The following is a 15,412-nucleotide window of genomic DNA, read 5'->3' as shown; positions in this document are numbered from 1 at the left end:
TGCTATCGCTCCAGCCCTGGACAAGGACTTTGCTTTTGGGGTCACACCCAGCGATGCACAGGGGTTACTCCTGGCTTTGCACTCAGGAATTACCCCTAGCGGTGCTCAGGGCACCACATGGGATACTGGGAATCAAACCTGGGTCGGCCACGTGTAAGGCAAATGCCCTACCCGCCGTGCTAACATTCTAGCCCCTGTGAGTCAGTTTTAAGCATGAAGTCTTTGCACATGGGAAGCCCAGGTTCCATCCCTGGAATCCCCTGGTATGTCCTGAGCATTGCAAGAAATGACTCCTGAGCACAGAGCTAGCAATAGCCCTGGAGCATAGCCTCATTCCCTGCCCAAAGAAAAAAAGAAATAGGAAGTGCCCAGTTGGAATTTAAGCTAAAGCACTCATTCCAGGGACTGGAGCAATAGCACATCGGGTAGGGCGTTTGCCTTGCACGCAGCCAACCCGGGTTCAATTCCCAGCATCCCATAGGGTCCCCTGAGCACCGCCAGGGGTAATTCATGAGTGCAGAGCCAGGAGTAACCCCTGTGCATTGCCGGGTGTGACCCAAAAAGCACTCATCCAGCAGGAGCCCCAAATGATCCCTCCTCACTCTAGTCTGCAGCATTTTTTACAAGTGTTTGGGCCAAACCCAGCAATGTTGAGGGATTACTCCTGGTAGTGCACAGGGGAACCATGTGCGATGTCAGGGATCAAACTTTGTACTATTGCTCTGGCCCCACGCCGGGACCAATTGGAGAAAGTAGGCCCCTGTCTCAACCTTCCCATAGGTACTGGGGTGTGGCTCGCCAGAGCCCTGGGAGTGCCAAGCCACACCTCCCGTGTGCCACCACGCACTCTGGGACTCTGCTGGGGGCAGGGGGTACGAGGGGGCACTTTTCCCCTGACCCCCACCACCAGAGGGACTAGTGTCCCTCTGGGGTCAGCTGCCCTTTCCCAGAGCTAGAACTCATCCATTCATTCATGCATCGAGTGAATGTCATATCGTTTGCTTCCTTTGTACCCTGGAAATGGTAGGGGGGGGCTCCGCCATCTCACCTTGACCTGTGAGCTGGGGCAGAGCACCGAGAGGGCACACAGTTGGGCCCCAGGCAGCCCGCCCTGAGCCAACACTGGCTGTGGACCTCAGTCTCACAACTTCCCCCTGAAGCGCCTCAAAGTTTCAAAAACCTGTTCCCCCTTTCCCCACAGACCCCCTGGAGTGGGGGCGCCTGGAAATTCAGGGGCATTCCTGGGTGTCCCTGGGTGGAGGAGGGGAGGGTGTCAGCACACACAGGGGCAGGGGCTGGGCCCCGGGACACTTGACTCGGGGCTACTCCCACTTGCCCAGCCCTGCACTTCAAGGAAACCGAAACTGAAATAGACCTAGAGGGCGAAGGTTGGACCCAGCTGAAGGCAGGTGAGAGGCAGCTGTGGGGGGCTCCCTGGTGGGTGACCTCAGCTCCTGTTCTGGAGGGCTCAGGAGCTGGTGACAATGGCAGGGAGTGAAGGGGGGAACCAGGCAGCGGGTGGTCATGGGTATGGTGGGGGCCACCTGGATCTGGGGTTCCCTTGGGGTGACGCACTCTTCTGCCCCCCTGCAGCTCATCTGAGGAGCCCCCAGAGCATGGCAGGGAGGGGCCCAGAGGTGGTGGCCATTGACTGTGAGATGGTGGGCGTGGGCCCCAGCCAGGAGAGCAGCCTGGCCCGCTGCAGCCTGGTGGACCTCCAGGGCCGTGTCCTGTATGACCAGTTCATCTTGCCCGAGGGACAGATTACCAACTACCGCACACCGGTCAGCGGGGTCACCCGCCAGCTGCTGGAAGGGGCTACGCCCTTCGCCATAGCAAGAGCAGAGGTGAGCAGGGTGGACACGACACACACTGACCCCACACTGACCCCACACACTGGGCCCCTCGTAGTCCGCCCACGGGGGGTGGGGGACAGTGCTGTGGGTACCCTCGTGTGTCCTGGGTGTCACTCCTGCCGCCAGGCCACGCCAGCCCCCACCAACCGGCCCTGAGAGGGGCAGCATAGCTGGAGGGGGCAGGGTGGGGTCGGGCAGGGAGCGCCACTCTGGAGGGTGAGGTGCCTCGCTGACAGGGAGCAGCTGTCCCTCCCGGGGGTCAGGAGGGACAGTGGGGACCGTGGCCCGGCTTTGGGTATGAGCGAGGGATCCGGGGAGAAAGCAGAGAGAGCCCCGCGCCCAGAGTCACACAGCAGGGCCGGTGGCCCCCTCCCCAGGTCCTCAGGCTCCTGCAGGGGAAGCTGGTGGTGGGCCACGACCTGCGGCACGATTTCAAGGCGCTCAGGGCGGACATGGGCAGGTTCCACACCTACGACTCGGCCACCGACCCATGGCTGCGGCGGGCGGCCCGGCTAGGTGACAGCCGTCCCCGCGTGTCCCTGCGGGAGCTGAGCCAGAAACTGCTGGGATGCGATGTCCAGGTGAGCCAAGACCCCAGAATGGCACCGTGGGTGGGCCCTGAGTCCAGGAAGGAAGGGAGGGAGGGAGGAGCGGGTGGAGGTGTGTGTTTGTATGAGTGTGTGGTGTGTGTGAGTCTCTGTGTCTGTGTGTGTGGTGTGAGTCTCTGTATAAGTGTGTCTGTGTGAGAGAGTGGGTGTGTCTGTACGTATGTATGTGCCTCTGTTGATCTCTCTGTGTGAGTATGTGAATATGTCTCTGTGTCTTTGTGTGAGTGTATGTGAGTATGTCTCTGTGTATCTGTGTGTGAATGTGTGTGTCTATATCTTTGTGTGTGTCTATCTGTGTGCCTGTATATCTGTGTGTGTCTCTGTGTGTATGTGTGTCTCTCTGTGTGAGTGTATGTCTGTGTATCTCTGTGTGTGTATGTATGTATATGTGTGTCTGTGTATCTTTGTGAGTGAGTGTATGTGTGTGTGTCTATGTATCTCTGTGTGTGTGTCTGTATCTGTGTGTTTCTGTATCTTTGTGTGTAAGTATCTATGCGTATATGTGTATCTGTGTGTATGTGTGTATATCTCTGTGTTGTGTGTATCTATGAGTGTGTGTGATTGTGAGTGTGTCTCTGTGTGTCTGTGTGCATGTGAGTGTGTCTCTGTGTGTGTGAGTATATCTCTGTGTATGTGAGTGTGTCTGTGTGTCTGTGTGTATGTGTGTCTGTGTGTATGTGTGTCTGTGTGTATGTATGTGTATATGAGTGTGTCTATGTGTGTCTCTGTGTGTATCTGAGTGTGTCTCTGTGTATGTGTGTCTGTTATGTGTATGTGAGTGTGTCTGTGTATGTGTGTCTGTTATGTGTATGTGAGTGTGTCTCTGTGTGTATGTGAGTGTGTATGTGAGTATAGTCTCTGTGTATGTGTGTCTGTGTATGTGAGTGTGTCTCTCTGTGTGTCTCTGTGTGTATGTGAGTGTCTCTGTGTATGTGTGTCTGTGTGTGTATGTGAGTGTGTCTCTGTGTATGTGTGTCTGTTATGTGTATGTGAGTGTGTCTCTGTGTGTATGTGAGTGTGTCTCTGTGTTTATGTGAGTGAGTCTCTGTATATGTGTGTGTGTGTGAGTTAGTCTCTGTGTATATGTGTCTGTGTATGTGAGTGTCTCTGTGTATGTGTGTCTGTGTGTGTATGTGAGTGTGTCTCTGTGTGTGTCTCTGTGTGTCTGTGATTGTGTCTCTGTGTGACTCTGTGTGAGTGGCATGTGTGACTAACCCGGGCCCTCACTCAGGTGAGGCAAGTGCTCTTGTGCTGAGCCCTCTGATAAGCTGACCTGACTGATCCCAGCCCCAGTGCGGGAAGAGGTGGGCAGTTCCATCCCCGACTTGCAAAAGAATGGCTGTGTCTGGGGGTCTGGGCCTGTCCCTGCACCCCTGCAGCTTCTGGGGCAGGGGGTGCCGGGGTCTGCACCATCACCCCATCAGCGTGGGTCGGGCAGGTGCAGCAGCGGGAGCAGGGCTGGGCAAGGCTGGGGCCCCAGGAGGCCTCAGCACAGCCCCCCCCCCACTCTTGGGCCACACCCAGCGGTGCTCAGGGCTTCCTCCTGGCTCTGCACTCAGCAGTCACTCCTGGCAGGCTCAGGGCAGCGCATGGGATGCTGGGGGTGGAACCTGGGTGGGCCGCATGCCAGGCAGCACCCTCCCCGGGGTCCTGTGGCGCGGGCCCAGCCCCTGCTCTCCTGCTCCCCCCCCCACAGGCCAGCCAGTCGGGGCACAGCTCCGTGGAGGATGCCAGGGCCACCATGCAGCTGTACCGGCTCTCCCAGCAGCTCCGAGCCCGGGACCAGACCCGGGGCCACCCCAGGACCAGAGGCCCCTCTGCACAGACACCCACTGGCTTCTCCAATCTGCATCCTGGCAAATAAACACGCTTGTCCTGCCTCCCAGTGGGGCCCCCGGTCTCTGCTCTGCCTGCCTGGAGTCTGGGGGCCTTGCTCTGAGGACAGAGATGGCTGGAGGTGACGGGCCCTGCCCGCAGCCCCTTCCAGTTGTGTTTGTGCCGTACTGGGGTGGGGCGGGGTCGGCGCCCTCTTGCAGGCCCCCTTCGGGTGCAGTGCAGCGACACGGGGACCCTGGGGAGTTTTGACACCAAAGGACCGGAGGTGAACACCCCATTTTTTGAGGGAGCCACACCCGGAGATGCGCAGGGTTACTCCCAGCCCTGCACCCAGGAATCCCTCCCGGAGGCTCAAGGAGCTCCCACACTTTTTATCTATAAAGGACAAGGGAGGGGCGTCCAGGAAGGGGACGTGGGCTGGAATCAGGTGAAGCTCTGTGATACAGGGCAAGTTGCTCGGCCCCTCTGGACTCCATAGTGCTGCATGCCAAGATCCCCCCTGCCCCCGCACCGGATCCACTGCCACGCTGCAACTGCACCCAGCTGCCCCAGGAGTCCCTGGGGACACGGCCTAGTGTTGAGGCTGAACTGGCCACCAGGGGTCGCCCAGGGAATGTGTCAAGGCCTCATGGACACCTGGGCCCAGGAGCAGTTGGCGTGTGTGTGTGGGGGGGGGGGGGGGAGGGGGGGATGGGGGGGTGTGGGGGGTGTGGGGGGGGTGTGGTGTCTCAGTGGGGGCCCGGGAGGCCTCTAGGCTGCCTTCAGTCGGCCCCAGATGGGGGCAGGATTGTTCCAGCAGGCAGGTGGGGCTGTTCACAGATGACCCCGCCACTCCCTGGAGACCCAGCAGCCCCACAGGTGGGTGTCAGGGCCGAAAGGGGGTTGGCGGTCAGGCCTGGTCCAGGCGCACAGATGCCAAAGGGGCTCAGGCAGGAGTCATGTCTGAGACCACATCCACCACTCACCGCACAACACCCCCACCCACCCCAGCCAGCCCCAGACCCCATATGTCCTTAACACCCCTCATCCCGACCCCCACACACCCCTGACCCCACACACCTGCCTGTACACCCGCCCCTACACACCCATTCCCATATACCCCACCCCATACACCCTCCTCCATACACTCACCCCACACACCCACCCATATACTCACCCCCATACACCCACCCTATAACCCAGGCCCCCATACACCCACCCCATACACTCACCTCCATACACCCACCCCATACACCCACCCCACATACCCCAGCCCCATACACCCACCCATATACCCACCCATATACCCACCCCCATACACCCACCCTATAACCCAGGCCCCCATACACCCACCCCATATACCCACCCCATACACCCCACCCCCATACACTCACCCCATACACTCACCCCTTACACTCACCTCATACACCCCACTCCATATCCCCTATACCCCCAAGCCCCATAAGAGCCCCCAGCCCCCATACACCCGTACCCCCATAACCCCACCCCTATATCCCCATCCCTATACCCCCGCACCCATACATCCCACCCCCACACCCATACATCCCACCCCCACACCCATACAGCCTACCATCCTGTACTCCACCTGACACCTCGCCCCCAAACTCACACCCTCTACACTCCCAGCAGGGCTTGAGACCCTGGCATTAGTCCGCTGACTTCTTCTGATGGGGCCACCCACCCAGCTCATGAGAGTGAACTTGGTCTTCCAGTGCCCCAGGAAAGTTGGGGTGCCCCCAGCCCCTCATCACTGGCTCCTGCTCAACCCCAGCAGTGTCCAGTTGAGTCCAGAGACCTGTGGCAGCCCAGGGACCAGGCTCCCGCCCCTCCCACCCCCAGGTATAGAGGCGAATGTGGGGGTGTCCAGCACGGCGGGCCAGGCCGGCGGCGCACCTGAGTCACCACTGACTCAGGCCCTGGAGGAACACCGCCCGGAGGGTGGGGGGTGAGGGGCCCCGGTCCTGCGTGCAGGGATAAGGCGCTTCTGTGCAGGAGTCGGGCACCAGGCCCATCCCAGCGATCCCCCCACTAGGCTGCGGGGGTGGAGAACCCGCAGGCCCCCCTCACGGCCCTGCTTCCGGCCTCCGCCCAGGGGCCTGCTCACTCACAGCCGAACAATTTCTCCTCTATATGGAAAGAACATGAGCCTTTCCTGCGGGGGAAGGCGCGGCTGGCCGGCGGCACGCCGGGCTCCAGTCATGAGCTGCGCGTTCGGCCCCCTCCCGCCTGCTGGCTCTGCCCCAGGAGAAGGGGGGCTCCCGGCGGCAGGGGGATGCTGGTGGGGACCTCGGTTTGGGGCATCGCTGGCTCCCAGCTTAGCACCCAGAGCCGCACCTCTCCGTGTCCCAGCTCCATCTCGGTGAGATGAGAGGCCCCACGGCCCGCTGAGGGTAGCCCAACGCACCCCCAGATTTCAGGACAGTTTCCAAACTGCCTGCTCCCTGTTCCTACCGACCCGCGCCTTCCCGCAGAGACGCCTTTCCTGCTGGAGAGACTTTCCTTCCCTGCACAGCCCTCTAAAACAGCTCTCCTGGGCCCCGGGCATCTCAGGCCAGAGGCCCGGGCTCCATCCTTGGCACTGCCCCAGCCCCCTAAGCAACGAGCACCTGTGGGTGGGACCCTCAAATCAACAGAACTCTACAGAGAAAAAGGTTTTCCATTCAAAAGAGCTGAGATAGAAAATGAGCTGTGTGGGGCCGGAGCGATAGCACAGCGGGTAGGGCGTTTGCCTTGCACGCAGCCGACCTGGGTTCGATCCCCGGCATCCCATATGGTCCCCCAAGCACTGCCAGGAGCAATTCCTGAGTGCAAAGCCAGGAGTAACCCCTGAGCATCGCTGGGTGTGACCCAAAAAAAAAGCAAAAAAAAAAAAAAAAAAAAAAAAGAAAATGAGCTGTGTGTTGGGGCCGGAGCGATAGCACAGTGGGTAGGGCATTTGCCTTGCATGCGGCCGACCCGGGTTCGATCCCCGGCATCCCATATGGTCCCCCAAGCACCGCCAGGAGTAATTCCTGAGTGTAAAGCCAGGAGTAACCCCTGAGCATCGCTGGGTGTGACCCAAAAAGCAAAAAAAAAAAAAAAAAGAAAATGAGCTGTATGTATGTTCACTGCTGGGTGAAGGAAGGAGCGAAGGAAGGAAGTAGTAGAGGGAGGGAGAAAGGGGGGACAGAGGAAGGAAGGAAGGAAGGAAGGAAGGAAGGAAGGAAGGAAGGACGGAAGGAAGGAAGGAAGGAAGGAAGAAAGGAAGGAAGGAAGGAAGGAAGGAAGGAAGGAGGGAGGGAAGGAGGGAGGGAGGGAAGGAAGGAAGGAAGGAAGGAAGGAAGGAAGGAAGGAAGGAAGGAAGGAGGGATGGAGGGAGGGAGGGAGGGAAGGAAGGAAGGAAGGAAGGAGGGAGAGAGGGAGGGAGGGAGGGAGGGAGAGAGGGAGGGAGGGAAGTGTTTCCTTTTTTGGGTAGGTGAGTCACATCTGGAGGTGCTCATGAGTTACTCCTGGCTGTGCTGAGGGATCACTCCTGGTGGTGCTCAGGAGACACTAGGGGGTGCCGGGGATTGAACCTGGTCAGCCGTGAGCATGGCAGGCGCCTTCTCTGCTGTCTCCTCTCTGTCTGGCCCCTTCAGTTCAGAATCTCAAGCCCTCAGCTTGAACCTTCCCTCAGAGGAAGGCAGGAGTTTCTCTACAGCCCTGGTGGGACTTGCTGGCCCCTTTCCCCTGGTCTCTTTCTTCCTGGGGGACTCAGTGCACCCCTTAGCCGAGGGGAAGGACTGAGCTCAGAGAGTGACCAACTGTCTCCCAGACGCGCTTGGACCACGGAGTCTGGTCTTGAGTCCTCCTCCTAAAGCCTTCCTACCCCGCCCCCCCCCCAGCCCTCCCCTTGGCTCTGGGGCACCTCCCAGCTCTCGTGGGCCCTGGTCTGAGGGGGCACCCCACCCAGGCGGGCTGCAGTGCCCATCTCAGCCCAGCGAGAGACGGTGGACAGGGCTCCTGGGACCCGCCCTGCTCTCTCCTGGCAGGGGCAGGGGCGCCCGGGAGGGTGTCGGGGCCACAGACAGGGACGGCATCAGCAGCCTGTGAGGGGCCCCCCCGGGCAGGCAGCCAGGTGCCCGAGGCCGCCGGCGAGAGGACCTCCTCCTCTGCACTCAAAGGTGGATAGAGGGAGGCCGGCACGGGGGATTTTCCGAGCAGCCGCTTCGGAGCGGAGAATGGGGACGTGTGTGTCTGGCTGCTGCTCTGGCCGAGACTCAGGCCACAGTCTGGAGCTGGCGTCAGCTGGAGACAGCCTTGCCCGGGGGAGGCTCGGGGGGCTGCGGGGGGGCCGCGCCGGCTGGCGGGCAGCAGGGGGTCGGGCCAAGCGGGGGAGGGACACCAGGGGCAGTGGGTGCCAATGGACTGGTGGGGGTGCTGGCCCCCGGCAGGTGGGGGGCATCCCTTCATCCTCTGTTGCTGGACCCCAGGACCCACGGGGAAGTGTGGACACACCCATCCACCCGCTCTGCCCCTGACCCTATTTTTCCACTTGGCAGAATGTTCTCTTTTGAAGGATCCTGTGTTGGCCACGTAGTACATTAACATGGTTCAAACTCAACGTGCTATAAAAGCCTTCTCATTGGTCTGGGCCAGCGCCCAGGGGCTGGGCCTCCGTGTCCACCAGGAGCCCCCCGAGGCCAGCTGTGCTCTCCCTCCAGATTCCACTGGGCCAGTCCCCAGCTCCCAGCAGGAGGAGGGGTTCTGAGTCCCCAGGAGGGGGAGAGAGAGAGAGAGAGAGAGAGAGAGAGAGAGAGAGAGAGAGAGAGAGAGAGAGAGAGAGAGAGAGAGAGAGAGAGAGAAAGGGAGAGAGAGGGAGAGAGGAGAGAGAGGGGGAGAGAGGGAAAGAGAGGAAGAGAGAGCGGGAGAGAGGAGGGGAGAAAGGGGGAGAGAGGGAGAGAGGGAGAGAGGGAGAGAGAGGGGGAGAGGGGGACAGAGAGGGACAGAGAGAGAGAGAGGCAGGCTCAGGAGGGAAATGTCAGACTGTGGGATCGGGGTTGGGGGGGTTATCCTGTGAGATATTTGGTTTTCTTTCCCTTTTTGGAGGGTGGGGTGGGCACCCCAATGATGCTCAGGGCTTACTCTTGGCTCTGCACTCAGGGCTCACTCCTGGCAGTGCTCAGGGGACCCTATGGGTGCTGGGGATCAAACCCGGATTGGCTGCATGCCAGGCAAGCACCCTCCCTGCTGTCCTGTCGCTCTGGCCCCTGTTTTGGTGTCTGGAAAGGGCTCTGAGCTAGTGACTGGGGAGACATCGGTGAGAGAAATCCGTTTACCACCGGGCAAAGATGGGGGGGGGCGTGTCCTGTCGAATGGGGCAGCTCTCCTGGAGCCATGGCACGGCGGGGAGAGCGCTTGCCTGGCACGCCACCGACCCGGGTTCAATCCCTGATATCCCATAGGCTCCCCTGGGCACCGCCACGAGTAATTCCTGAGCACGAGACCTGGAGTAACCCCTGAGCATCGCCGGGAGTGTCCCCAAAACCAAAACAAACAAAAACCCCTCAGAATCCCACGGCCAGAGAGAAAACAGACAGGCGGGGTGGGGGAGGGGTGTGTGTTACTGATCGGGAGGTGGATTTGCACCCCACAGGCTGAGCTTCCAAACTGGGCAGAGTCCGGGGCAGGGAATGGGGATGCGCCCCCGCCATGATCTTCCCTGGGAGATTGTGGCAGTCTGTCCCAGGGGTCGCTCTGGACAGCCCCTCCCCCAAGGGGCAGGGCTGATGTGAGGCTGGCCTGAGCGGAGGGCGCACTGCCGGGAGCCTTGGCACATGTCCCTTGGCCCACCAAGGAGGCTGCCAGTGGCCCTGGAGGAGGCTTGCGGGCAGCCCCAGCCTCCGGGTGGTGCCCTCTGCCCCTTCTTGGAGGGGTGTGTGAGTGTGTGTGTGTGTGTGTGTGTGTGTGTGTGTGAGAGAGAGAGAGAGAGAGAGAGAGAGAGAGAGAGAGAGAGAGAGTGTGAGAGAGAGAGATACACAGTTACAAAGCTGTGGGTTTCAGTGATACAATGTTCCAACACCTGTTCCTCCACCAGTGCACATTTCCTGCCACCAGTGACCCCAACTTCCCTCCAGCCACCCCCAACCTTGAAGGGGGTCTTGCTGACTGCACAGCCCAGCCCGAGACAGGTTTGTGCTGGGTCCTAGGACGCCACTCCGGGTGATCTGGGAGGGGCCGGGCTGTGATGCTTCCGGGGCCTGATTCCAGAGGGGGGAAAGTCCAGCATCAGGTGGGGCCTGGCGGGAACACGTGGGCAGGATCCAGCCTCCATCCCGCCAGAGCCTGGCCTACGTGAGGGGGAGGAAGTGGAGGAGGAGGGCGCTGGCCACCACGGGCCTTTCATTATTCCACGAAGCCAGGGCCGTTCAGCAGGTCAGTGGCGGGGCCAGGCTGTGTGTGATTACTACAGGCTCCCTCCCACCCACGGCTATGGGACATCCACTTCCTGCCCGAGCTGGAAAGGTCTGAATTCGGGGGCCCCTTGGTTTCGGGACACAGATCAATAGTGGCCGGCACTGCTAATCCCATTTTACAGACAGGGAAACCAAGGCTCCGGAGCCCAGAGCCTGTGCACTTCAGAGACCTTGGAAGCTTGGCATTCCAGGAGGTTCATGCAGGGAAGGGGAAGGAGATGCAGAGAGGGGATGTTGCAGCTGTCTTCGGAGGAGGGGACAAGGGGGAGAGGTGTCTCACTGGAGCACTCGCTTACGCCTCCTTGGTTAGGAATGAGGCACTAAGGATAAGGGGCCAGGGGGTGCTTAGCGGGGCTGCCTGCTTTGCACTTGAATCGTGGTGCAGCAGAGAGGGTGTCCGCTTCACCTGGGGTCACACAGCAGGACACGGGGACCTGCTCAAGAACAACAGCAGATTCAGGGCCAGAACCTGGACACCTGAATCCAGCTCCCTAGACTGGCCACTCTGGCTGAGACTGGCCCGTTTCTGGCATGAGGCGGGGACAGCTGCGCAGACCTCACTAAACCCCAGATACGGCTCTGCCTCCAGAGATGCTCAGGGACCAACACAAGCCCCAGCAATGGCTCAGCCCAGTGCAGTGAGAGCCAGGACCAAGCGTCCCCCCCTTTTTTTTTTTTTTTGATCACACTTGGCACTGCACAGGGGTTATTCCTGGCTCTGCACTCAGGAATTACTCCAGGGGGACCATATGGGATGCTGGGAATCGAACCTGGGTTGGCTGCGTGCAAGGCAAATGCCCTACCTGCTGCGCTATTGCTCTAGCTCCATCCCCCTTTATTGAAGGGACCCCCCCCCAGGGATGCTCATGGAGCGAGAGAAGTGGGATATGCACATGGCAGAGGGGACCCTCACGAGGTAGGCTGTGTCCACTCAACCCAGAGATGCCCCTCCTTCCATGGCCTCCCCTGGGCGCACTCCGGACCCCTGGGACCTGGAGGCATGTCAGAGCCCACCTTTGCTCTTGGGTGGAGAGCCATGCCAGGCTTTGCCCGCGCCTGAGCGAGAGTCCCAGATTCCTGGAACCCTCAGTTGCTTGTTTGTTCTCCCCCACCCGGGGCTACGGAACAGACCTGCAATTGTCAGCCCCATCATCTCCGTGCCCCCGATCCTTTCTCCACGGCCCACCCCAGCCCCAGACACAACTCCCCCTACAGGCAAGTCCTCTGGGGGGTGGGGGCGGTCCATGAGAGCCCAGAAACCTGCATTTTCACTGAGGGTCCTGTGGAAAATTCTAGTTTCTCCACAAGCGGCCACCACGGGAACTGCCACGTCTGGTGGCGAATGAAGAATATGGTGTTGGAGACGTGGCTGGGGAGAACACTGACCTGGCCAGTCTAACTCGATGGTCTTTATTGGGGTGGCGGCACCCCAGTGGAGCGGGGAGTACTGGGGTCCTGGGGCTCAAACCGGAACCAGAGTTCTCTGTCTGCAGGGTCACTAATGGGGTCCCAGGCAGACTCTGGTGTCTGAGCCAAGTGACGAGACAACCAAGGGCACAGGGGCCCTGAGCCAGAAGGTCCCTGTCTCCCTCCACCCCTGCCCTGCCCGAGCAGAATAGGTTTGGGCTCCCTCACGGGGACCCGATATTCCTTCTCCCCGCCCCTCTGCCCCGTTTTCCAGCCCCGGTGCCCAGGGCCCCGCAGCTAATTGGAACAAGACGTGGACTGGTCACTGTTCAAGTACCCTCTCGCGGGCAGCCCGGCCAGCTTCTGGAAAAAATTAACGCTTTCCTGTTGGACGCCAAGCTGGCTTCCAAGGAAACCTCATCTGTGAGAGGGGCGGGTGTGACCAGCCACCGGCACCCGTGCAGCCGCACCGCTGAAGCTGGGGGTACTGAGAAACAGGGAGCTCGAGGAGCCCCCTGGGTTGTGGGGGAAGGTGGGGGACCCTGCCATGTTGGGCCAGTGGTGGTAGGGTCCCGCCCGAAATGACTGTGCACCAGTTTTTATTTCAACTGATCAATCCGCCTCTGTTTTACAGCCTCGGCTCGGCTCTGCTTCCCGCCAGGAATGTCAGGAACCCTCGTGACATCACCAACCGCCAGCCGGGAGGGCTCGGGCAAGAGCTCAGGCTGGGCTGCCACAGGAAAGCTGGCTCCAGGTGGCCGGGCCACTGTGGGGTTTGGGTTGGGGAACCCGTTGCCATGGAGACCTTCTCTCCACCCACCTCCCAGGAGTTTGAGCTTCCTTGGGGTGCCCGCCGACCTGTCCATAAAACGGGAGCTATGGAAACCACTGGGCCTGAGAGAGCAAAGGCGCAGAGGCCTCAGGTCCCCGATGAGACGGTGCAGGCAGACGACAGACAGGCAGACAGACAGGCTGAAGCCGCCCGTCCCGGGCAGCCAGGCAAACTGGATTTGGGAGGCGTGGCAGCCACTGCCATGTAATTTTGGTTTGGAGGCTTATTGTGTTTATTTGTTTGCGTATTAGCTTATTTCTCAGCGTAGGGTCCAGCGGGGGAGGCCCTTCGAAGCCCTTCATTTGGGAAAGTAAAAGCCTCTTTGCTTTTTTTTCTAAGCAGAGAGGAGAGGGAGCCTGTGTGTGTGTGTGTGTGTGTGCATGCATGCGTGTGCACCTGTGACTGTGTGTGCGCGTGGGTGTGAATGTGTATGCGTGTGTTTGTGCATGTGAGTTTGTGTGTATGTGTGCACATGTGCTTATGTGTGTGCAAGTGTGTATGTGTACACACATATGAATGTGAGTTTGTGTGTGCGTGTGCACGCACGTGTGTGTGCACGTGTGTGCATGTGTGTGCATGCATGTGTATGTGTGCATGTGTGGAGTAGATGAGCAAAAGCGAGAGGGGCTGCCTCAGCTCAGTGTGGGCTTCCTTAGCTCCAGCACTGAGTTCTGGGGGTTTCTGGAGCCCCCAAGTTCAGGTGCCATGGAAGGAAGCCTCCAAGGAGCGCCTCCAGGCTCCCTTCATCCTGAACAGGCTTTCTATTCCCAGCCCATCTTCCTTTTATTTTTTTTGTCTTGTTTCAGGTTTTTTTTTTTTTTTGGTTTTTGGGTCACACCTGGCGATGCACAGGGGTTACTCCTGGCTCTGCACTCAGGAATTACTCCTGGCGGTGCTCAGAGGACCATATGGGATGCTGGGATTTGAACCCGGGTCAGCCACGTGCAAGGCAAACGCCCTACCCGCTATGCTATCACTCCAGCCCCGTTTCAGGTTTTTTTTTTTTTTTTTTTTTGCTTTTTTTGGCTGCCCCGGCAGCCGTGGCCATGGGTTCGGTAGGTGCACACACTCACAGGCCTTTGCAAACATTCCCCAGAGACTCTTGGAGCTGCTCCGGCCAGTCAGCCCTTTGCCTGAAGCTCCTGCGGCCCTGATACACGCCCCCTGCCACTGTGGCACTGACGCAGGCCTTTGGCCAGTCCTCAGGGAGCATTGTTGTTCCTGTTTTCTGGCCACACCTGGTGATGCTCAGGGTTGACTCCTGGCTCTGTGCTCAAGAATCACTCATGGCAGTGCTCAGGAGATCATATGGGATGCTGGGGATCAAACCTGGGCTGGCCGTGTGCAAGGCAAACGCCTTCCCGCTCTGTACTTAGTGCAGAGGCAGGGGTGACCCCTGAGCATTACCGGTTGGGTCCCCCCACCCAAGAAAATGAGTTGGCACAGAATGAGGAGACCTGGGGGAACCTAGCAGGACTTGGAGGATGCATTCAATAAAAGGAAACCTGTACCAAAGCTGATGTTACGGGAGATCTGATGCTCCGTCATCTGGGGAGCAGCCAACTGCGAGGAAGAACCCCGCTTTCCTGGTCTGTCCCCTCAATAGGGCCCCGGGCCCAAAGCACACCGGGCCCAGCACACCTTGTTCCAGAAACACTCGCATGTAGGTCTCCTTGGCCAGAGACCTCCAAGGGTCCCCAAAGTCCTGGTGAGTTTGTGGGGATTGTGAGCATCAGAATCTGAAAGCTAAAAGGTGACAAAAGTGAAATGTGTGTGTTTGTGTGTGTGTGTGTGTGTGTGTGTGTGTGTGTGTGAATTACTTCCGGGACAGAAGTGGAGAGTATGAGTCACTTCCAAGACAGAAGTAATGTGTATTGAATAACTTCCAGGACAGAAGTGGAGTGTATTGAATCACTTCTGAGACAGAAGTGCAGTGTGTGTGTGTGTGTGTGTGTGTGTGTGTGTGTGTGTGTGTGACTGACTTCCGGAGCAGCAATCCGCAATCATTTTTTTTCCTTTTTGGGTCACACCCGGTGATGCACAGCAGTTACTTCTGGCTCTACACTCAGGAATTTCTCCTGGAGGTGCTCAGAGGACCCTATGGGATGCTGGGAATTGAACCCGGATCGGCCGCTTGCAAGGCAAACGCCCTACCCGCTGTGCTATTGCTCCAGCCCTGCAATCCGCAATCATTACCCCAAGTCACTAGGTAGCACAATTGTGTCCACCACAAATAAACGTCCATGAGCAGGGCCAGTCACTGCCCACTCCTCCACAGACCCCACAACGTGACCCAGAGATGCATGAGAACGGAAAGGTGAAGGGAAGGGTCTGCCCTGAAGGTCTCTGGCAGGGACCCAGGGAAGACTTGGGTGCATCTGCCTTGCAGGTGACGTGAGACACAGGTTTGGACCCTGGTACTGCCCCTCATGCCCAGCC

The 15,412-nt window shown here is 59.3% G+C and overlaps 1 protein-coding gene across 1 annotated transcript; it reads left to right on the top strand.

The window, feature by feature from the left end:
- Positions 1-1,616: 1,616 nt before the first annotated feature.
- ISG20 (interferon stimulated exonuclease gene 20) lies at positions 1,617-6,249 on the top strand. Its single transcript, XM_004617525.2, has 4 exons — positions 1,617-1,847; positions 2,234-2,437; positions 4,161-4,275; positions 6,140-6,249. The coding sequence occupies exons 1-4, from the start codon at positions 1,617-1,619 to the stop codon at positions 6,247-6,249; spliced, it is 660 nt and encodes a 219-aa protein (XP_004617582.2).
- The last annotated feature ends 9,163 nt before the right edge of the window (positions 6,250-15,412 follow it).

This window comes from Sorex araneus, chromosome 6 (genome assembly GCF_027595985.1).
Source record: "Sorex araneus isolate mSorAra2 chromosome 6, mSorAra2.pri, whole genome shotgun sequence".
NCBI lineage: Eukaryota > Metazoa > Chordata > Mammalia > Eulipotyphla > Soricidae > Sorex > Sorex araneus.
Note: the sequence above shows the minus strand (reverse complement) of the source record. Positions and strands in the feature narration are given on the sequence as shown.